General features: G+C 45.2%; 1 protein-coding gene across 2 annotated transcripts in view; it reads right to left on the reverse strand.

Moving 5' to 3' along the window:
• Window positions 1-23,529, reverse strand: part of UTP6 (UTP6 small subunit processome component) — a 40,136-nt gene extending 16,607 nt beyond the window's left edge. For both annotated transcript variants that reach the window (XM_031657455.1, XM_031657456.1), the window contains exons 1-11: window positions 23,305-23,529; window positions 21,387-21,471; window positions 16,126-16,167; window positions 15,796-15,888; window positions 13,608-13,655; window positions 13,117-13,180; window positions 10,143-10,261; window positions 8,064-8,141; window positions 6,852-6,933; window positions 4,653-4,734; window positions 771-955 (exon numbers count right to left, since the gene is read on the reverse strand). In XM_031657455.1, coding sequence (XP_031513315.1) covers window positions 771-955; window positions 4,653-4,734; window positions 6,852-6,933; window positions 8,064-8,141; window positions 10,143-10,261; window positions 13,117-13,180; window positions 13,608-13,655; window positions 15,796-15,888; window positions 16,126-16,167; window positions 21,387-21,471; window positions 23,305-23,396 — 970 coding nt within the window. In that variant the 5' untranslated portion in view covers window positions 23,397-23,529. The remainder of the gene's footprint in view (window positions 1-770; window positions 956-4,652; window positions 4,735-6,851; window positions 6,934-8,063; window positions 8,142-10,142; window positions 10,262-13,116; window positions 13,181-13,607; window positions 13,656-15,795; window positions 15,889-16,125; window positions 16,168-21,386; window positions 21,472-23,304) is intronic.
• Window positions 23,530-24,181: the final 652 nt, after the last annotated feature.

The following is a 24,181-nucleotide window of genomic DNA, read 5'->3' on the forward strand; positions in this document are numbered from 1 at the left end:
GACGCGGTGGCTCATACCTGTAATCCTGTAATCCTAGCACTTTGGGAAGCCAAGGCGAGTGGATCACCTGAGCTCAGGTGTTCAAGACCAGCCTGAGCAACACGGTGAAACTCCGTCTCTACTAAAATACAAAAAAATTAGGCCGGGCGCGGTGGCTCAAGCCTGTAATCCCAGCACTTTGGGAGGCCGAGACGGGTAGATCACGAGGTCAGGAGATCGAGACCATCCTGGCTAACACGGTGAAACCCCGTCTCTACTAAAAAAATACAAAAAACTAGCCGGGCGAGGTGGCGGGCGCCTGTAGTCCCAGCTACTCGGGAGGCTGAGGCAGGAGAATGGCGGGAACCCGGGAGGCGGAGCTTGCAGTGAGCTGAGATCTGGCCACTGCACTCCAGCCTGGGCGACAGAGCGAGACTCTGTCTCAAAAAAAATAAAAATAAAAATAAAAATAAAAAAATTAGCTGGGCATGGTGGCAGGCACCTGTAGTCCCAGCTACTCGGGAGGCTGAGGCAGAAGAATTGCTTGAACCCGGGAGGCAGAGGTTGCAGTGAGCCTAGATCAAGCCACTGAACTCCAGCCTGGGTGACAGAACGAGACTCCGTCTCCCAAAAAAAAGAAAAAAAAGAAAAAAAAAGAGAAAGTCAGGCACATCGTAACTATACTACAGAGAGATCCCCAATATTGATTTTGGCAATGGGAACGGGAGCTTAAGTTTCACACTCAGGGGTACTATTCCTTCTCTATCACACCATGGTTTGGTGAAGCTCACCTGTTGGCAGAGTCTTCACTGCCTCTTCATATACAGCACAGCATCTCTCCTCCTTCCGGCCAACCTCCACTGCTTTGGCTTGTTTCGTTGTGGGCTGCTCTTCTCCTGTCTGTGACTCGATCTCTAATTCTCGCCTTGCTACATAATCCCAAGTGAGAGGATCATCTGTGTGTAGAGTCTGAAGGCTGAAAAATAAAACTTACCTGTATCTATCCCACAACAAGAAACTAACTCGGAGTATCAGAGAAACAGTTACCTATGCTTAAAAAATCTACACAGGACATCCCTGTAACAACTGCAGTATCATAAAAACTATTTCCCAGGCCGGGCCCAGTGGGTCACGCCTTTTGGAGATCAGAACTTTGGGAGTCCGAGGTGGGTGGATCACCTGAGGTCAGGAGTTCGAGACCAGCCTGACCAATATGGTGAAACCCCATCCCTACTAAAAATACAAAAATAAGCCGGGCATGGTGGTGTGTGACTGTAGTCCGAGCTACTAGAGAGGCTGAGACAGGAGAATTGCTTGAACCCATGAAGCGGAAGTTGCAGTGAGCCAAGATCGTATCACTCCAGCCTGGGTGACAAAGCAAGACTCTGTCTCATAAAAAAAAAAAAAAAAAAAAAAAAACACACCAGGCCGGGCGCGGTGGCTCAAGCCTGTGATCCCAGCACTTTGGGAGGCTGAGACGGGCGGATTACGAGGTCAGGAGATTGAGACCATCCTGGCTAACACAGTGAAACCCCGTCTCTATTAAAAAATACAAAAAACTAGCCGGGCGAGGTGGCGGGCGCCTGTAGTCCCAGCTACTCGGGAGGCTGAGGCAGGAGAATGGCATAAACCCGGGAGGCGGAGCTTGCAGTGAGCTGAGATCCGGCCACTGCACTCCAGCCTGGGTGACAGAGCGAGACTCCATCTCAAAAAAAAAAAAAACAAACAAACGAAAAAATCTATTTCCCAACAGGCTCTCCAGAATATCTTCACTCATTGTAGAAATTTTGTCAATGGATCAGAATTGTCCTACCTTTTTTTTCTGTTGTTGTTTATTGAGCCAGAATCTCACTGTCACCAAGGCTGGACTGCAGTGGCGTGATCTCAGCTCACTGTAACCCCCACCTCCCGGATTCAAGCAATTCTCCTGCCTCAGCCTCCCAAGGAGCTAGAACTACAGATGCACACCACCACACCTGGCTAATTTTTGTATTTTTTTTTTGAGAGACAAGTTTTCACCATGTTGGCCAGACTGGTCTCAAACTCTTGACCTCAAGTGATCCTCCTGCCTCAGCCTCCCAAAGTGCTGGGTGAGATTACAGGTGTGAGCCACCGCACCTGGCCAGAGTTGTCCCACATTTATTGAGTTTCAGAATATTTCAGGTATCATTCACAAATGCTAACTTTCAAGTTAGCTCTCAAACTCAAATCAGCAGTTATCTGTGACAACACAAGACTCCAAGAGACCTGAAGAACTTTTTTTTGTTTTTGAGATAGGGTCTGTCACCCAGGCTGGAGTGCAGTGGTGCCATCATGGCTCACTGCAGCCTCCACCTCCCAGGCTCAGGTGATCCTCCCACCTCAGCCTCCCATGTAGCTGGTACTGTAAGTGCATGCCACCATACCCAGCTAATTTTGGTAGTTTTATTGTACAGAGTTTTGCCATGTTGCCCAGGATAGTCTCCAACTCCTGGGGGCTCAAGCAATCGTCCATCCCAAAATGTTGGGATTACAGCCCCTGTGCCCAACCTAAAGAACTTCATTATATCTCAGCTCTTCATTTTCAGTGTGTGTGTGTTTTCAGACAGAGTTTCTCTCTTGTTGCCCAAGCTGGAGTGTAGTGGCACAATCTCAGTTCACTATAACCTCCGCCTCCTGGGTTCAAGCGATTCTCCTGCCTCAGCCTCCCGAGCACCTGGGATTACAGGCATGTGACACCACACCCAGCTAATTTTTGTATTTTTAGTAGAGGTGGGGTTTCACCATGTTGGCCAGACCGGTTTCAAACTCCTGACCTCAGGTGATCCGCCCACCTCGGCATTCCCAAATGCTGGGATTACAGGCAAGAGCCACTGCACCCAGCTTTTTTTTTTGGAGACAGTCTTGCTCCGTCACCAGGATGGAGTGCAGTGGCGTGATCTCAGCTCACTGCAACCTCCACCTCCCAGGTTCAAGTGATTCTCCTGCCTCAGCCTCCCAAGTAGCTAGGATTACAGGTGCATGCCACCACACCAAGCTAATTTTTGTATTTTCAGTAGAGACGGGGTTTCACCATGTTGGCCAGGATGGTCTCAATCTCTTGATCTCAGGTGATCCGCCCACCTTGGCCTCCAAAAGTGCTGAGATTACAGGTGTGAGCCACCGTGCCCGGCCCAAGGTTCTTCATTTTCTAAATAATACAGAAAAAGCACAACCTATTCCTCTCTCAAAACCCTGAAGATACCCAAACAACAAACTGATTCAAGTTCTATTTCTCCTCCTGTCAAAGGAAGTGGTGCTACCAAAGAACGCAAGTACCCACAAGGTAGGCTACAAATAATTTTTTTTTCATTAAAAATTTAATAGTCTCACTCTGTCACCCAGGCTGGGGTGCGGTGACGCAATAACAGCTCACGGCAGCCTCAACCTCACAGGCTCAAGGGATCCTCCCACCTCAGTCCTGCAAGTAGCTGGGACTACAGGCACACAACACCATACCCAGCTAATTTTATTGTTATTTTTGGTAAAAACAAGATCTCACCATGTTGCCAAAGCTTACAAATAATTGTTAAACCATATAATCAGACATTAAAGAATAAAATTACCAGCCATGTGTAATGGCTCACATCTGTAATCCTTGCACTTTGGGAGGCTAACGCAGGAGGATCACTTGAGCTCAGGAGTTCAAGACCAACCTGGGCAACATAGTGAGACCTCATCTCTATAATTAAAAACGTAAATAAATAAAAATATAATAAAGAAATAAAAAGAATTACCAGCACTCAACTATAAACATATAACTCCCATTTTATGGATAAATGCCAGGAAAATAGAATTTACAATTTTATATAAGTTTTAGATTCTTTTTTTTATTGAATAAACTATTTCCCCCAATAAGTGAATCAAAGAACTTAATCAGGAAGATACTTTTTTTCTTCTGAGACACAGTCTCACTCTGTGACCCAGACAGGAGTGCAGTGGCAGGATCACAGCTCACTCCAGCCTCAGCCTCCCGGACTCAGGTGATCTTCCCACCTCAGCCTCCAGAGTAGCTAAGACTACAAGAATCCACCACCATACCTAGCTTATTTTTGTAGAGACAGGGTTTCACTATGTTGCCCAGGCTGCTCTCAAACTCCTGAGCTGAAATGATCCACCTGCCTTGGTCTCCCAAAATGCTGGGATCCCAAAGTGTGAGCTACCGCACTGGGCCAGGAAAAAAATTTTTTAACATAATATGATATTAGGTTGTTTTTTTTTGTTTTTTGTTTTTTGTTTTTTTGAGATGGAGTTTCGCTCTTGTCGCCCAGGCTGGAGTGCAATTGTGGAATCTTGGCTCACTGCAACCTCCGCCTCCCAGGTTCAAGAGAGTCTCACCTGACTCAGCCTCCCAAGTAGCTGGGATTACAGGCATGCATCACCACACCCACCTAATTTTTTTATTTTTAGTAGTGACAGGGTTTCACCATGTTGTTCAGGCTGGTCTCAAACTCCTGATCTCTTAGTGATCCACCCACCTCAACCTCCCAAAGTGCTGGGATTACAGTTGTGAGCCACTGCACCCGGCTAATATTAGCTTTTATTCCAGGGATTTAGTGTGGTATCTTCTTTCTCTTCTACTAAATATCCAACCTCAAACCCTTAATCTCAAGATCAGAAATAGATATCTTCACCTTTCTACTAACGTTACTTACTCATCATAAATCTCTTTTTGTAGATCTTTGGCAAAGTCAAATAGCTGTGCAATTGAAAGCAGTGACACGTGAAATTCTGCACCTAAATTTAAAAAGCAAGGAAGGAGACGTTTATTGCCAATAAGAGTCACTTTACTTTAAAAGTAGCATTCTTCTCATGTACTAGAGTTAATCTTTTTGTTTTTTAAATGAGAAACACGGCCGGGCGCGATGGCTCAAGCCTGTAATCCCAGCACTTTGGGAGGCTGAGGCGGGTGGATCACGAGGTCAGGAGATCGAGACCATCCTGGCTAACATGGTGAAACCCCGTCTCTACTAAAAATACAAAAAACTAGCCGGGCGTGGTGGTGGGCGCCTGTAGTCCCAGCTACTCGGAGGCTGAGGCAGGAGAATGGCGTGAACCTGGGAGGCGGAGCTTGCAGTGAGCCGAGATCGCGCCACTGCACTCCAGCCTGGGTGACACAGCGCGAGACTCCGTCTCAAAAAAAAAAAAAAAATAAATAAATAAATAAATAAATGAGAAACAGAACAAAATAGAAGAAAAGTCATCCCATAGTCCCCTCACCTCAGGGTCCCCCTACTCAAGCAAAGCTATTGTTAATATCTTTGAAGTATTCATAAAAATAGAACTAATTTTCAACTCCCCACGTTATTTAATTACTCCATGAGAACTGTGCAATGGCTCACTCCAGTAATGTCATCACTTTGGGAGGCCAAGGCAGGAAGATCACTTGAGCTCAGGAGTTCAAGACTAGCCTGGACAACACGGTGAAACCTCATCTCTACTAAAAGCACAAAAATTAGCCAGGCATAGAGGTCCATGCCCAGCTACTCAGGAGGCTGAAGTGGGAGAATCGCCTGAGCCCATGAAGTCGAGACTACAGTGAGCCATGATTGTACCACTGCACTCCTGCGTGGGTGACAGAGTGAGACCCTGTCTCAAAAAAAAATAAATGGAAGGATAAATGACTACACACTGGGTACAGTGTACACTGCTCGCTAATGGGTGCACCAAAATCTCAAAAATCACCACTAAACCTGTTCCCCAAAAACCTACTGACATTTTTATTTTTGTGAGATGAAGTCTCGCTCTGTTGCCTAGGCACTCTCTCAGCTCAGTCACTGCAACCTCCACCTCCCAGGTTCAAGCGATTCTCCTGCCTCAGCCTCCTAAGTAGCTGGGATTATAGGCGCCCACCACCACACCCAGTTAATTTTTGTATTTTTAGTAGAAACGGGGTTTCACCTTGTTGGTCAGGCTACTCATGAACTCCTGACCTCAGGTGATCCACCTGCCTCGACCTCCCAAAGTGCTGGGATTACAGGCATGAGCCACCGCACCTGGCCCAAACCTATTGAAATTTAAGGAAAAAAAATGGGAGTAGAATATAAATTTTAAAAAGAGACTTATGCCGGGCATGGTGGCTCACGCCTGTAATCCCAGCACTTTGAGAGGCCGAGGGGGGCAGATAATGAGGTCAGGAGTACAAGACCAGCCTGGCCAACATAGTGAAACCATGTCTCTCCTAAAAATACAAAAATTAGCCAGGCAGGGTGGTGCGCGCCTATAGTCCCAGCTACTTGGGAGGCTGAGACAGGAGAATCACTTGAACACAGGAGGCAGAGGCTGTGGTGAGCCGAGATTGCCCCACAGCACTCCAGCCTGGGCAACAGATCGAGACTCCATCTCAAAAAATAAGTAAATAAGTTACTGAAATGTTCAACTATAGCCTAGGAAAAATAAGTATTTTCTGAAAGAAACAGGACACTATTCCTACAGAGTTTTATATACATTCTACTGGAAAATTTCAAAACTAGGTAAAGATCGGCCGGGCGCGGTGGCTCAAGCCTGTAATCCCAGCACTTTGGGAGGCCGAGACGGGTGGATCACGAGGTCAGGAGATCGAGACCATCCTGGTGAACACAGTGAAACCCCGTCTCTACTAAAACTACAAAAAACTAGCTGGGTGAGGTGGCGGGCGCCTGTAGTCCCAGCTACTCGGGAGGCTGAGGCAGGAGAATGGCGTGAACCCGGGAGGCGGAGCTTGCAGTGAGCTGAGATCCGGCCACTGCACTCCAGCCTGGGCGACAGAACGAGACTCCGTCTCAAAAAAAAAAAAAAAAAACCTAGGTAAAGATCATCATTAGGAAAAGAATGTTTCACTTTCCTACCAAAAATAATGTTCAAAAGATACCTACCTTTAATTATGCTTACAGAATTTTTGTAGATGATCCGTGCCAACTCGCCCTTAAGGATTTCTTCAGAATAATCAGGATGCTCCTAAAGAGTATTATATCAAACATAACTTAATAGGTAGTACAAGGAGGAAAAGCACTAGGATGAAAATTAACAATCCTAGACTATCTGTGCCATATGACCACTGGCAAATCATGTCTCTCTCTCCAGGCCAGTTCCCTCACTTGCAAAGTATGCAGCTTGAACAAGATCACTGATCTTCCAACTGTGTTCTTTCAGGCTCCAAGAGTGGTGGCAAGATCACACAGCTTAAGGCCTCACTCTCCACTTGGACCAAAACAAGTCAGATTTTACATGTCTTATTTGCGCTTCTGTGTAACATTTTATTTGAATAAAAAAGTCCCGGCCTGGCGCAGTGGCTAGCGCCTACAATCCCAGCACTTTAGGAAGCTGAGGCGGGTGGATCACTTGAGGTCAGGAGTTCAAGACCAGCCTGGCCAACATAGTGAAACCCCATCTCTACTAAAAATACAAAAATTAGCCAGGCATGGTGGCGGGGCGCCTGTAATCCCAGCTACTCAGGAGGCTAAGGCAAGACAATCACTTGAACCCGGGAGGCGGGGGTTGCAGTGAGCCAAGAGCAAGACTCCATCTGAGAAAAAAGTTCTAAGCTGGAAACCACAATAACAGACAATAGCAAAGTTTCTTCTCAGCTCTAACATTCTAAATCTTTTAATTATTCTGTCACATAAGAAATTATATAAAAAGGGAAAGAAAGAAGGCCAGGAAACCATACATTTCACAACCTTTCTCAAGCTCCTTGAATCCATTAATATATCACTTTATGAGATCATACAGTGTTAAAGAATAGCATTTGGCTATTCTGTAAGTAACAATTTTGAGGACCACATTAATTAGTCCAAATATCTATTTTTATAGCATAAAGCTTCACTTTCCTAAGTCCACTTATAATTAACACTAACTCATCTGGAAGTTTCAAAATGGAACAACATTAAACATTAAAGCTTGAACCGGGAGGCAGAGCTTGCAGTGAGCCGAGATGGTGCCACTGCACTCCAGCCTGTGTGGCAGAACAAGACTCCGTCTCAAAAAAAAATAAGAAAAATATATTCCAAATATTTTATCTTACTCCTAAGTAGGCTCAAAATGCTATACATTGTTAGCAAGTGAGAATAAAATAATTAGAACCTTACCACATCCATACTGGCTTTTTCAAATTCTTCCTTCTCTTTCCTCAGTTTTTCCGCATGCATCAGCTCCATCCTAAAGTACTACAGAAGGGAAATAAACTGAAAGTCTTTGGAGATGCTTTTTTAAATTTTTTTGAGACAGGGTCTTGCTCTGTCACCCAGGCTGGAGTGCACTGGTGATCACAGCTCATTTCGGTCACGAATTCCTGTGCTCAAGTGATCCCCTTGCCTCAGCCTCCTGAGTAGCTAGGATTAGAGGCACATCCCATCACACTCAGGTAATTTTTTTATTTTTATTTTTTGGAGAGACAGGGTCTTGCTACGTTGCTGCCTGGCCTCAAACAACTGACCTCAAGTGATCCTCCTGCCTCAGCCTCCCAAAGTGCTGGGATTAAAGGCATGAGCCACCACATCCAGCCTTAATTTTCATTTAAGAATTAAATAGCAGGCTGGGCATGCCTGTAATCCCAACACTTTGGGAGGCCGAGGTGGGCGGATCACTTGAGGTCAGGAGTTTGAGACCAGCCTGCCCAACATCGTGAAACCCCATCTCTACTAAAAATACAAAAATTAGTAGGGCATGGTGGCGCACACCTATAATCCCAGCTACTTCAGGGGCTGAGGCAGGAGAATAGTTTGAACCCCGGAGGCAGAGGCTGCAGTGAGCCAGGAACACACCATTGAACTCCTGCCTGAGTGACAGAGTGAGACTCCGTCTCAAAAAAAATAATAATTAAATAGCAGTTTCTCTTTTATCCTGACAAATGACTCAAACAGTGCAGCTTCCAATACATCCTTTCTATTATTTGGGATTTTCATCTAAAGCTTGGCCCTCAAATGTTCTACGGCACCATCCATAAGGGAGTAAGTCCCCAAAGAGGGAAAGGAAGTAGTGCCAGGTATCTATCTCAAGAAAAGGAGACAGAAAGAACGTGGAGAAAAGAGGAAGACAAGGCAAAGAAGCCAGAAGAGGGCTTCTTTGGAGAACCAAGGGAACAAGGGGAAAAAGAAAAAAAATAAAAACAAAAGTATAAAGAGGCTAAATCTGGCTCCCAACTAAAAAAAAGTTAGAGTCTAGTTCCCTATTCCTTCCAACCACAGGAAGGAGGTGGGGGTTCTAACCTCTCAACTAACTTAGAAGCTGCAGTGTCAACACCTACCACTGGCCAAAAAATAAAAAGATGTTTTTCCCTGGCCGGGCACGGTGGCTCACACCTGTAATCCCACCACTTTGGGAGGCTGAGGCGGGTGGATCACCTGAGGTTGGTAGTTCGAGACTAGCCTGCCCAACAGGGCAAAACCCCATCTCTACTAAAAATACAAAAATTAGCCAGACGTGATGAGGGGCCTCTGTGATCCCAGCTACTTGGGAGGCTGAGGCAGGAGAATCGCTTGAACCCAGGAGGTAGAGGTTGCAATGAGCCAAGACTGGGCCACTGTACTCCAGCCTGGGCACCAGAGCGAAACTCCGTCTCCAGAAAAAAAAGAGGCTTTTCCTTACCCACACCTCCACACTTATTCCTAGCCTCCATAAATTGAAGCCTTTTTTATTTAATAAAGAATACACGGGCCGGGAACAGTGGCTGACGCCTGTAATCCCAGCACTTTGGGAGGCCAAGGCGGGCAGATCACGAGGTGAGGAGATCGAGACCATCCTGGTTAACACGGTGAAACACCATCTCTACTAAAAAATACAAAAAATTAGCTGGGCGTGGTGGCGGGCACCTATAGTCCCAGCTACTCGGGAGGCTGAGGCAGGAGAATGGCGTGAACCTGGGAGGCAGAGCTTGCAGTGAGCCAAGACTGCGCCACTGCACTCCAGCTTGGGCGACAGAGCGAGACTCTGTCTCAAAAAAAAAAATGTGTGTGTGTGTGTGTGTCCAGCCTGGCCAACAAGGCAAAACCCCATCACTACTAAAAATACAAAAAATAGCCGGGTATGGTAGCGGGCACCTGTAATCTCAGCTACTCAGGAGGCTGAGGTATAAGAACTGCTTGAATCCAGGAAAAAAAAAACAATATATGTCTCCAGAGGACCAAACTGAGACATCACCATCTCATCCCATGTGCACACACACTTACTTCTTTATAAAGTTTTGCGCACTCTGGATGAAAGCGCAGTGCCCGAAGAAAGAGTTGCCTTGCGCTTTCTGAAGACAATCGATCTTCCATTTCCCATTTGGCTGCCATAATCCACAAAGCTGTAAGTGAAAAAACATCAGATTTCATTTCAATAAATTAATCAAGTCAGACAAGAAAAGAACCAAATGATCCAATTTTAATACTCACACTTTTTTTTTTTTTTTTTTTGAACGGGGGTCCCCCCTTTTGCCCCGGGTTGAGTGCAGTGGTGCGATCTTGACTCACTGCAAGCTCCGCTTCCCAGGTTCATGCCATTCTCCTGCCTCAGCCTCCTGAGTAGCTGGGACTACAGGCGCCCACCACCATACCCGGCCAATTCTTTTTTGTATTTTTAGTAGAGATAGGGTTTCACCGTGTTAGCCAGGATGGTCTCGATCTCCTGACCTCGTGATCCGCCGCCCCTTGGCCTCCCAAAGTGCTGGGATTACAGGCATGAGCCACTGCGCCCAGCCTACTCAAACAATTTTTTTTAAAAACCCTTAACAAAAGGGGATGCAGTTCCGACAGACTGTTTCTAACTGCAAAGCTTGGTTACATTATCTAAAATTAGAAACAGTATTCTGAAGCAAATAAGTAAATGATAACAAATGTTAATTTAGAGGATGAGTACTTAAGTGTCTGTTACTATATTTCATCAGATCGAAGGACATTATTTTAAGTCATACACTTTTTTTTTTTTTTTTTTTGAGACAGGGTCTCGCTCTGATGCTCAGGCTGCAGTGGCACAAACACAGCTCACTGCAGTCTCTACCTCCCAGGATCCCACCTTACCCCTCAAGTAGCTGGGACCATGGGCACACACCATCACGCCCAGCTAAATTTTGTAGTTTTTGTAGAGACAGGTTTTCACCATGTTGCCCAGGCTGGTCTCAAACTCCTGATCTCAAATGATCTGCCTGCCTCGGCTTCCCAAAGTGCTGGAATTATAGACATGAGCCACCGTGCCTGGCCCACATGCAAATTTTAAAGGTAGTAAAATGCCAGAAAAAGGCCAGGCGCGGTGGCTCACACCTGTAATCCCAGCACTTTGGGAGGCTGAGGCAGGCAGATCACTTGAGGTCAGGAGTTTGAGATCAGCCTGGCCAACATGATGAATCCTCGTTTCTACTAAAAAATACAAAAAATTAGCCGGATGTGGTGGCACCCTCCTGTAGTCCCAGCTATTAGGGAGGCTGAGGCAGAAGAGTCACTTTAACCTGGGAGGTGGAGGCTGCAGTGAGCTGAGGTCACACCACTGCACCCCAGCCTGGGCGACAGAGAAAGACTCCATCTCAGAAAAAACAGGCCAGAAAAAACTGCTTATCTTACAATGAATGAATTATTTTTTGCTATTTTTTCAATATTTAGAGAAATTCTAGGGCCAGGAACAGTGGCTTACTCCTGTAATCCCAGCACTTTGGGAGGCTGAGGTGAGCAGATCATTTGAGGTCAGGAGTTCGAGACCAGTCTAGCCAACATGGCAAAACCCCATCTGTACTAAAATACAAAAATTAGCCGGGCGTGGTGGTGCACATCTGTAATCCCAACTACTTAGGAGGCTGAGGCATAAGAATCACTTGAACCCAGGAGACAGAGGTTTCAGAGAGCCGAGATAGTACCACTGTACTGAAGCCTAGGCAACAGAGGCAAGACTCTGTCTCAAAAAAATAAAAAACAAAATAAATTCTAATTTGTAATTTTCTTTAAAATCCTTTATCCTTCTACATGGGAAATTAACTCTGAGTTAACATTCTAGCTATTTCCCTAGAAACTTAACAAAGGTCAGCTATCTTAACAAGCAAGATTGCTTTTGTTAAAAATGACACCTGGCTGGTAACCACACTTGGAATAGAAGGGTTAGCAATGGTGGCAAGAAATTCCTTTGAGCTTTCTTGAACATGTGACTCCTAAAATTGAGCATGATCTTTCTAGGATCTGTAGAAGCCATGCCCATCCACGGGGCTTCTAAGCCAGAGTGGATCCCCTACCCACTGATATGATCTCATCTCCTCATACCTGAACAGTCACCTTAGGAACCAGAGGCTACCTGTATTCTGCTAAGAGCATTCTGCAGAAGAAACATACCTAAGGCTATCCTGCTATATTTCTGAGAAAACTGGTAGCAAATGTTGTCTATTTGAGTCTTGTGTGGTATAAGATGTCTGATTAAGCCTAATACCCTGAGAATAGGTACTGAGGCCCCTCCACTATCAACTAGACCATTTATACATTATTCGCAAGAGAAATATTTCTTTTACAAAACATGAGTCTACTCTGTACCAGCACTCTTCTAAAATTTATATAGATATTTTCCCCTTTAAGCTTCTAAAATTCCTCAGATTTGACTGCCTCCAAATAAAATGTCCCTCAAAGGATTCAAAAGTTTATTTTGCCATCATCTAAAAAGAAATACAGTCTGGACGGGCACGGTGGCTCACACCTGTAATCCCAGCACTTTGGGAGGCCGAGGTGGGTGGATCATGAGGTCAGGGGTTCAAGACCAGCCTGACCAACATGGTGAAACCCCATCTCTACTAAAAATACAAAAAGTAGCTGGGCGTGGTGGCAGACGCCTGTACTCCCAGCTACTCAGGAGGCTGAGGCAGGAGAACTGCTTGAACCCAGGAGGCGGAGGTTGCAGTGAGCCGAGATTGTGCCACTGCCCTCCTGCCTGGGTGAGAGCGAGACTCTGTCTCAAAAAAAAAAAAAGAAATACAGTCCTTCTTGCCTGCAGATACAACACCTAGGACAGTAACTAGTATATAGTAGGCAGGGGTGAACTATGAGGCAGCTATGTCAGTAACAAAAACTGCTGAGACCAACTGCCTAAGCTCAAGTCCTCAAAATAATCTCTTAGATTCATCAAGTGAAATAAAATCCAAAACGGCTTGAGTCTAAATAAAATGTAGAAAAATTGACAAAGATTTCACCATACCTGGTTTGTTGGAATGAATCGCCAACATGGCAGAGAATACCTTGCTAAGTTGAGTTTTAGTAGCCTGTAAAAAAGCAAAATATTTCTACTTCCTGCACAGATAAATCATTGCTCTTACTCGCTAAGTAATGTGAACCCTAACTTTACCAACTGTAAAATCCAATGAAGCATGACATGCTATTGCTAGGGACATACAAACGAACACAGACCCTCATAATTTTCTACCTCAATTAAACCACAAAACACTTTAAATATCTTTAAAAAATCAGCTGTATTGAACAAATACACATAAAAATTATATTCTTTTCAATTGACTTGGAAACCATTAAGAGTCATTTAGATATCCAATGTTATATTGATGTTCCACCTTCTTGGGTTCTTTTTTCATTTGTTAACCCTACACTTCAGGAAAAAACATCTGACATGAAGCTTAAAGGGCAGACTAACAAAAATATGGCCAGAGGAAGTAAGACATGCATGGCTTTACTTACCCACTTCTTACAAAAAACCACATAGGAGAGCCAAAGTTGAACATCATCCTGTAAGAAAAGCAATGTAGTAAGCTGCCCGAATTTGACCTTTACATATAATACACCTTCGCATTAATTAGCTTTGCTAAAAACAAGCTGATTTTAGGTTGGGTGCAGTGGCTCACGCCTGTAATCCCAACACTTTGTGAGGCCAAAGTGGGCGGATCACTTGAGGTCAGGAGATCGAAACCAGCCTGGCCAACATGGTGAAACCCCACCTCAACAAAATTACAAAGATTATTAGGAGGCCGAGGTAGGTGGATCACTTGAGGTCGGGAGTTCAAAACCAGCCTAGCCAATATGGTGAAACCCCGTCTCTACTAAAAATCCAAAAAAATTAGCCGGGCGTGGTGCAGACCCCTGTAATCCCAGCTACTCGGGAAGCTGAGAAACGAGAATCGCTTGAACCCAGGAGGCCGAGATCGTGCCACTGCACTCCAGCCTGGGCAACAGTGGGAGGCTCCATCTCAAAAAAAAAAAAAAAAAAAAATTAGCCAAGTGTGCTGGTATGTGCCTGTAATCCCAGCTACTAGGGAGGCTGAGGCAGAAGAATCACTTGAACCTCGGAGGTGAAGGTTACAGTGAGCTGCCAAGATTGTGCCACTGCACTCCAGCCTGGGTGACAGAGCAAGACTCCATCTCAAAAAAAAAAAAAGCCAGGCGCAATGGCTCAGGCCTGTAATCCCAGCACTTTTGGAGGCTGAGGCAGGTGGATCACCTGAGGTCAGGAGTTCGAGACCAGCCTGGACAAGATGGTGAAACCCTGACTACTAAAAATACAAAAATTAGCCAGGCGTGGTGGCTTGTGCCTGTAGTCCCAGGTACTGGGGAGGCTGAGGCAGAAGAATTACTTCAACCTGGGAGGCAGAGTTTGTAGTGAGCCAAGATCACAGATCACACCACTGCACTCTAGCCTGGGCGACAGAGTAAGACTCCATCCCAAAAAAAAAAAAAAAAAAGCAGATTTCAGAAAATCCAATCACCTCTCATCCTATCTGGCTTTCCCTCACAAAGGCTCAGATCTCTTAACTACGATAATTCAATCTTTCCCCCAACTCCCACTCACAATGCCCCAAAAAAACTTTGTTATCTATCCAATTTGTTTAATGCAGTTCTTAAAGGATCTCAATCTGGGGTAGCAATATAAAATCTGTCATTCCCAAGAATCCAAAATACTTCTCATATAATATAACCAATCCCAAAGCGTCCTGTAATCCCAGCACTTTGGGAGGCTGATGTGGGCAGATCACTTGAGCCCAGCCTGAGCAACATGACAAAACCCTGTGTCTACCAAAAATACAAAAATTAGCCAGGCATGGTGGCATGTGCCTGTGATCCCAGCTACTGGGGAGGCTGAGGTGGGAGAATCATTTGAGCCTGGGAGGCAGAGGTTGCAGTGAACTGAGATCACTCCACCGTACTCTAGCCTGGGCAACACAGTGAGACTTTATCTCAAAAAAAAAAAAAGAGGCCGGGCGCGGTGGCTCAAGCCTGTAATCCCAGCACTTTGGGAGGCCGAGACGGGCGGATCACGAGGTCACAAGATCGAGACCATCCTGGCTAACACAGTGAAACCCCGTCTCTACTGAAAAATACAAAAAACTAGCCGGGCGAGGTGGCGGGCGCCTGTAGTCCCAGCTACTCGGGAGGCTGAGGCAGGAGAATGGCGGGAACCCGGGAGGCGGAGCTTGCAGTGAGCTGAGATCCGGCCACTGCACTCCAGCCTGGGCGACAGAGCGAGACTCCGTCTCAAAAAAAAAAAAAAAAAAAAAAAAAGGAAAAGAAAAAAAATCAAGTTTCTGAGGTATTGCCCCTACATAACCATTTATCTTCAGGCTCTAAGTCTTCAGTGTACTCACAGATATATACAAGTATCTCCCAAATTTCCAATCCTTAGTAATGTATCAAATACACTATTTTCAGCACTGTCCTCACAGAATAACTATAAGGTAATAAGATCAATTTTCTTACTGGTTTGCTAAGTGGCTCAAAAAATGTTTTGAGCAATGATACCATCATTGCTTTATACATTAGAATAAGTATAAAGATACCCAAGATAAAAATAGAAAACTGCAGTTGAATTCCTAATACAATATGTATAATACTTATCTTCACATCTCATAAAGTTAAGGATGGCCTGATCACTTACTTTCCATTTTGCTGAGGCACGCTGGAAAACACCTTGTACCCGGTGTACAATAGAATTCTCAATCTCATCCTTCTTAAATGAATATCCAATGCGCTAAAGGGGGACATAAAAAACAAAGCCTCAGCTTAATCACATTTGTCCAAAACAGCATTCCTACTTGACCACTGAATGGTACTGATGAAGCAAACAAATAATTACAAATATCCATTACAGGCATATCACCACACAGTTTTATCCACACTGTCTCCCAAACACAAGTCCTAACTATACCGTCAGTCATACTGCTTAGTTCTGTATTTTTTTCCAACTTCTAGAAAATCTTCTACTTACTGTTCTTCTTCTTTGGATCAGCTCCAAAAGATTAATTTCATACTATGAAAGAAAAACATACAAAAAAATTAGAAGCTAGAAAATCTAAAACCTTTTACATACTGGAAATTTAGTTAGTGATAAACCAAAACTCAACAATATAAAATAAAAAATAATGTGCTATCACATAAGCATAATTTACAATAAATGTCTAGAATTCACTTAAAATTCACTTAGCTATAAAACTTAAACAAAATAATTAACAAGCTTATAATTATATGCTTCACTTAAAAATTATTCCATGGGCCGGGCGCGGTGGCTCAAGCCTGTAATCCCAGCACTTTGGGAGGCCGCGACAGGCGGATCACGAGGTCAGGAGATCGAGACCATCCTGGCTAACACAATGAAACCCCGTCTCTACTAAAAATACAAAAAAATTAGCCGGGCGTGGTGGCGGCGCCTGTAGTCCCAGCTACTTGGGAGGCTGAGGCAGGAGAATGGTGGGAACCTGGGAGGCGGAGCTTGCAGTGAGCCGAGATCACGCCACTGCACTCCAGCCTGGGTGACAGAGCGAGACTCCGCCTCAAAAAAAAAAAAAAAAAAAAAAAAAATTATTCCATGAAATATTTCAAGCTTATAAAACACCCCATGCAGCTACAATACAGCTACATCAAAACCTACATTGCACTACATTTGCTTCAAATCTTTTTTAGAAATAAAACAGTATAAAAATGAAGCCACCTATGTACCCATCTCTGATTCTACTCTTCTCCCTCTCCAGAGGCAGGAATTACCTTGACTTTGTTATCATTCCCAAACATGATTTTGAACTTTATTATAATGATGTCTTGAATGCTTTTAAATTTTACATAAATGGTATCATGCTACATCTATCAATCCATAGGTTTTTCGTTGTTTTTTGTTTGAGACAAAAAAACAAACTCAGGAGGCGGAGGTTGCAGTGAGCTCAGATTATGCCACTGCACTTCAGCCTGGGTGACAGAGGGAGACTCCATCTCAAAACAAAAAAAAAAAGATTTGCTCTTATGATGAATATAAAGCAGTCCTAAAAAGCAGGACTATAAAGCAGTCCTAGTTTTTGTTTGTTTTTTTGAGATGGAGTCTCGCTCTGTCGCCAAGGCTGAAGTGCAGTGGCAAAATCTAGGCTCACTGCAACCTCCGCCTCCCAGGTTCAAGTAATTTTCTGGCCTCGGCCTCCCCAGTAGCTGGGATTACAGGCACGTGCTACTATGCCTGGCTAATTTTTGTATTTTTAGTAGAGATGGGGTTCCACCATGTTGACCAGGCTGATCTCCAACTCCCAACCTCAAGTAATCCACCCGCCTCAGCCTCCCAAAGCGCTAGGATTACAGGCGTGAGCTACCATGCCCGGACCCTACACCTGGTTTTAATCTTTATTTAAATAATTACTGATGCGGCTGACATCTTTTCATAAGTTTAACTACAAGTGATGTTTCCCCTTTGTGACTTTCACGTTCACATGATTTGCCCATTTTTCTTTTCAGTTGTCATTTTCTTCTCGATTTACAGTTCTTTATACATGTGTATATGTAGTTCCAATTATGTGTTGCAAATATTTTCTCACATTTTGTGGCTTGTATTTTCACATTATTTGTAGTGTCTTTTTTGCACAGAAAAAAAATTTTTTTTTTTTGAGACAGGGTCTCTATCACCTAGACTGAAGTGCAATGGCAACATCATGGCTCGCTACAGCTTCCACCTCCCAGGTTCAACAGATCCTCTCACCTCAACCTCCAGAGTAGCTAGGACTACAGGCGTGCACCACCATGCCCAGCTAATTTTTGTATTTTTTTGTAGAGATGGGGTCTGCCATGTTGCCTAGGCTGGTCTTGAACTCCTCAGTTCAAGCGATCTGCCTGTCTTACAGTGAGCCACCACGCCCCTCCAGAAATTTGTATTTTGAACACAAATCAATCGATCTTTTCTCCTATGGTTTGTGCTTTCACAGTCTCATTTAGCTTTAAGAAATCTTTTGGCCGGGCGCGGTGGCTCAAGCCTGTAATCCCAGCACTTTGGGAGGCCGAGACGGGCGGATCACGAGGTCAGGAGATCGAGACCATCCTGGCTAACACGGTGAAACCCCGTCTCTACTAAAAAAATACAAAAAAACTAGCTGGGCGAGGTGGCGGGCGCCTGTAGTCCCAGCTACTCGGGAGGCTGAGGCAGGAGAATGGCGTAAACCCGGGAGGCAGAGCTTGCAGTGAGCCGAGATCCGGCCACTGCACTCCAGCCTGGGCGACAGAGTGAGACTCCGTCTGAAAAAAAAAAAAAAAAAAAGAAATCTTTTGGCTGGGCACACTGGCTCAAGCCTGTAATCCCAACACTCTAGTAGGTCAAGGCAGGAGGATCACTTGAGCCCAGGAGTTCAAGACCAGCCTGGGCAACATAAAGAGACCTTATCTCTACCAAAAATAAGAAAATTAGCCAGCCATCTGGCACAAGCCTGTACTCCTACCTACTTGGGAGGCTGAGGCAGGAGGATCACCTGAGCCTAGAAGTTCGAGGCTGCAATGAGTGATGCTCGCACCATTGCACTCCAGCCTAGGCAAGAGTGAGTGTATTACTTGAAAAAAAAAAAATTGTATTTTTGACATAATATGGTCTTGACTCATTTTGAGTGAGCAGTCTACTTATAGGACCTCTTCCAAAAACAATAGCTTAGCCAAGGTTCATATATCATTTGTTCAGCTGTCTTTTGAAATCTAAGCTCAAAACTTCTAGTCCTTTTTTTTTTTTTTTTTTTTTTTTTTGAGATGGAGTTTCACTCTTGTCGCCCAGGCTGGGAGTGCAATGGCACAATCTTGGCTCACTGCAACCTCCACCTCCTGGGTTCAAGCGTTTCTCCTGCCTCAGCCTCCTGAGTAGCTAGGATTACAGGCGCCCACCACCATACCCAGGTAATTTTTGCTTTTTTAGCAGAGACGGGGTTTCCCCATGTTGGCCAGGCTGATCTCGAACTCCTGACCTCAGGTGATCTGCCCACCTCAGTCTCCCAAAGTGCTGGGATTACAGCATAAGCCACTATGCCCACCCAAAACTTCTAGTCTTATAAACATTTCATCTTGTTATTGGTTCTTTCTGAATCCTGATTTCGTCATCCAACATATTAGCTATTATCCCCCACTGGAAAATTGATCTGACATGATTTATCTTTATTCAAACCTTCCATGCATTTATAAGATGAAAAAATCTTGCAGCACACCTCTTTCCAAGTGGACAGACAACAGATAAACTAGTAACTTTTCAATTCTCTACAATCATCAAATTCACTCTCCTCTATCTTGCCCACCAAGAGGCAAATCTCTTGCTGAAGTCCTGATACACAATATGTCTCTGACAATCTCTGATCTACAAACCCAGTAGAAAAAAAAAAAGCAAGAAAATGAAAAGAGAGAAAGAGAGGGGAAAAGTAAGTTCGGTTTGGCAAGGACTAAAGTCTTAGTGGAGTAATGCTATTCCCAATGTTACTCCTGTTCAGAAATATCTATCTAATGCACCTTTCTGGAATTTTAGAAAAAAATAATTTTTTTTTTTTTGAGACGGAGTCTCACTCTGTTGCCCAGGTTGGAGTGCAATGGCGTGATCTCGGCTCCTGCAACCTCCACCTCCCGAGTTCAAGAGATTCTCCTGCCTCAGCCTCCTGAGTAGCCGGGATTACAGGCACCCGCCACCATGCCCGGCTAATTTTTGTATTTTTAGTAGAGACGGGGTTTCACTATGTTGGTCAGGCTGGTCTTGAACTTCTGACCTCAAGTGATCCGCCTTCCGTGGCCTCCCAAAGTCCTGGGATGACAGGTGTGAGCCACCGCACCCAGCCTAAAAATTTTTTTTAAAATTGATGTTGGCCGGGCACGGTGGCTCCCACCTGTAATCCTAGCACTTTGGGAGGCCGAGGTGGGTGGATCACGAGATCAGGAGTTCAAGACCGGCCTGGTCAAGATGGTGAAACCCTGTCTCTACTAAAAATACAAAAATTAGCCTGGCGTGGTGGCATGCGCCTGTAATCCTAGCTACTCAGGAGGTTGAGGCACAGAACTGCTTAAACCCGGGAGGCGGAGGTTGCAGTGAGTTGAGATCACACCACTGCACTCCAGCCTGGGCAACAAGAGTGAAACTCCGTCTCAAAAAAAATAAATTGATGTTAAGCTAATCATTCTAGAACTGATATTAAATTTGTGAAAGGATGGGAGGCTGAGGCAAGAGAATCACTTGAAGCCAGGAGGCAGAGGTTGCAGTGAGCAGAGACTGGGCAACTGCACTCCAGCCTGGGTGACACAGAGAGACTCCATCTCAATTAATCAACCAATCAATCAATTTGTGAAGGGATTAAAGTAAGGCTAGGGCCGGGCATGGTGCCTCATACCTGTAATCATAGCACTCACTTTGGGAGGCCAATGCAGGTGGACTGCTTGAGGCCAGGAGTTTGGGACCAGACTGGCCAACATGGCAAAACCCAGTTTCTACTAAAAGTAGCTGGGCGTGGTGCCACACGCCTGTAATCCCAGCTACTGGGGAGGCTGAGACTTAAGAACCACTAGAACCCGGGTGGTGGTGGTTGCAGTGAGCCAAGATCGCACCACTGAACTCCAGCCTGGACGAAAAAGCAAGACTCTTGTCTCAAAAACAAAACAAAACAAAAGAAAGACTAGGCCCGGTGGCTCACAAACACTTGTAATCCCAGCATTTTGGGCGTGGGAAACATGCCAACACCCCGTCTCTACAAAAAACACAAAAACTAGCCACACATAGTGTCACACACCTGTAGTCCCAGCTACTCCAGAGGCTGAGGTGGGAGGATGGCTCCAGCCCAGGACGTGGAAGCTATACTGAGCCATGATGGGACCACTGGACTTCAGCCTGAGTGAAAGGTGAGACCCTGCCTCAAAAAAAAGTAATAAAATTATTAATTATTGGCCAGGCATTGTGGTTCACACCTGTAAGCCCAGCACTTTGAGAGGCCAAGGCGTGGATCCCTTGAGCTCAGGAATTCCAGACCAGCCTGGGCAACATGACAAAACCCAATGTCTACCAAAAAGTATAAAAAATTAGCCAGGCAAGGTGGCATGCACCTGTGGTCCCAGCTACCCAGGAGGATGAGGTAGGAGAATTGCTTGAGCCTGGAAGGCAGAGGTTGCAGTGAGCAAAGATCACACCATTCACACCACTGCACTCCAACCTGGGTGACAGAGACCCCATCTCACCAAAAAAAAAAAAAAAAAAATTATTAATTACACACTTACTTGAACATAATTGATAAAGTCTTCCTTGAAAAGGGTTCTTCTCTGGATTTTGTACTCTAGATCAGAAGCCTTCTTAATGATAGCCCTGAGGAGAAAACCATTTAAACTTCACTTGAAAACTGCAAAAATTAAATGTTTAACTTTATTTTGAATATATTTAAAACACGTTTTTCAAAATACAAAATTCCTAGAGTTATCCTTCATAAGAAAATACACCGGCCAGGCTCAGTGGCTCACGCCTGGAATCCCAGCACTTTGGGAGGCTGAGGTGGGTAGATCACAAGGTCAAGAGATTGAGACCACCCTGGCCAACATGGTAAAACTCCAACTCTACTAAAAAAACAAAAGTTAGCTGGGCGTGGTGGTGCGCGCCTGTAGTCCCAGCTACTCGGGAAACTGAGGCAGGAAAATTGCTTGAACCTGGGAGGCGGAGGTTGCAGTAAGCCGAGATCATGCCACTGCACTCCAGCCTGGTGACAGAGCCAGACTCCGTCTCAAAAAAAAAAAAGGAAAAAAAAGGATTCTCTTACACAATTACTTTTGTGTTCTTAAGGGTATCAGGATGTATTTTTAAACTTTCAGAAAATCATCTAAATCAACTCCCAAAACCAATGACATTCCCACCAGCAAAGCAAATATAATTAAGAACTTTACACCATTTATGCATGGTATTTTTTTCTTCTTTCTTTTTCTTTTTATTTTTTTGAGACAGTGCCTCGCTCTGTCGACCCAGACTGGAGAGCAGTGGCATGATCACAGCTCACTGCAACTTCCACCTCCTGGGTTCAAGCGATTCTCCTGCCATAGCCACCTGAGTAGCTGGGACTACAGGCGCCCGCCACCACGCTCGGCTAATTTTTGTCTTTTTAGTAGAGATAGGGTTTCACCATATTGGCCAGGCTGGTCTCGAACTCCTGATCTCACGTGATCCGCCCGCCCCCGCCTCCCAAAGTGCTGGGATTACAGGCGTGAGCCACTGCGCCTGGCTGGCATCAATAAAGACTTCTTTTACACCGAGTTCAGGTCACTTTGATTTTAATAATAAATCTCATTCCGAAATTCCTCTTATTTCTGAGTTCTCAACATGTAAATTTTTTAAAAACTCTAAATTGTGTCTGCCTTAAAAGGTTTATTACTACGAAGGACTTATGGGAGAAAATTCAGAGTCCTTAGCTAAGGAGAGAACACATGACAAGCACACTTTAGGAGAATTTAATGCAAGATATGCAAGACAGATGTCTTTAGTAATGGTAACAACAACATTTACTGAGCACTTTCTAAGCATCCACACTATGTTCTGTGTTTCAGTAACGAATGCTTACTTTGAAGCTCTGAGTCGCATTACTACATTCAGACGTTGCGAAACAAAGCAACAATCACAGAAACCATTAAAAACTATTAAACATAATTTTAACACGCAACTGAATGTCTACTATGTGCCAGGCGCTGTAGTTAGGCTCTGGAGTAGCATATGAAACTGATTTCAACGGTCCCCACCGTCAAGTCTAGTTAGAAACTTACTCACTCCCGCTGCACTCTGTTCCCATCCCTACAGCAGTACAAGCCACTGCAATCACCTTACAGTACACTGTTATCAAAATATTTAATTTGTCTGTCTCCCCCACCACACACAGCCCAATTAGCTCCTAATGAGCAGGAATCCTTGGTTTAATCACCGTTACGACCCTAAGATCCGGCTCCATGAAAGGCTTGTCAATATGTCGGATGGGTAAGTAGACGGACGGATAACCTTGCAACGAATGAAAAATTCTGGACATCACCGAAAACGGGAAATGGGCTTCCGCCACGTTAGGAAAAATAAACACAGGTCGAGTGTCCCCACACCTGGCCCCTGCCACATACTCCCAACCTCCCCTCAGGCCGCCTTAGCTCTTCCCTCTCCCCAACCCTCTCTCACTTAATCTCCGCATGACTGAACAGTCCAATGCGCTCCAGCTGTTCCAATTCCGGGAGCCGATCTTCTATGCGCTCCTGAATTATCTCTGCCATGAGGTCCGAACTCTACAACCCGGTGGGGAGCTCCTCAACAGCGAACACGAGTACGAAGCTCCGGATCTCAGGTTCGGAGCTCCAGCCCTACCACCTACGCGTCCAGACGTAACGTGCTCCTTAGGTCCCGCCTTTTCCGCTTCCGCCGCCTCCGCCGTAGGGGAAGGCCTTTCGGCTTCTACAGCCACTGTCCCCTCCCTGTGGCCGATTGTGGGATTGCAGCGAGCATCCCCCCGGGTCTTGGTCCGGACGACTCTAGGGGACAGGAGTTGAGGGGCGGGGCTAGACGGGAGGCGGGGCTAAGTGCGCGCGCGCCGCTAGACTTGGACCGCGATCGGGAAAAGCGACTCCGGGTATGGAGAGGTGGGCTACCAAAGCCTAAAAGGGACACAAGATGCATTTTCTGCAGAATATTGTCTATTTTCATTGTGCTCCCATTCCACGTCCTGACTTCCCAACACCAAGAACAATAAAAAAAAAAGCAAAGGAGGATATTTTACAATTAAACATTTTTGAAAGCCGGTCGCGGTAGCTCACGCCTGTAATCCCAGCACTTTAGGAGGCTCAGGCGAGCGGATCACCTGAGGTCAGGAGTTCGAGACCATCCTGGCTAACATGGTGAAACCCCGTTTCTACTAAAAATTGTAAAAAAAAAATTGGCCGGGCGCGGTGGCTCAAGCCTGTAATCCCAGCACTTTGGGAGGCCGAGACGGGCGGATCACGAGGTCAGGAGATCGAGACCATCCTGGCCTACACGGTGAAACCCCGTCTCTACTAAAAAATAC

This window comes from Papio anubis, chromosome 17 (assembly GCF_008728515.1).
Source record: "Papio anubis isolate 15944 chromosome 17, Panubis1.0, whole genome shotgun sequence".
NCBI classification, from domain to species: Eukaryota; Metazoa; Chordata; class Mammalia; order Primates; family Cercopithecidae; genus Papio; species Papio anubis.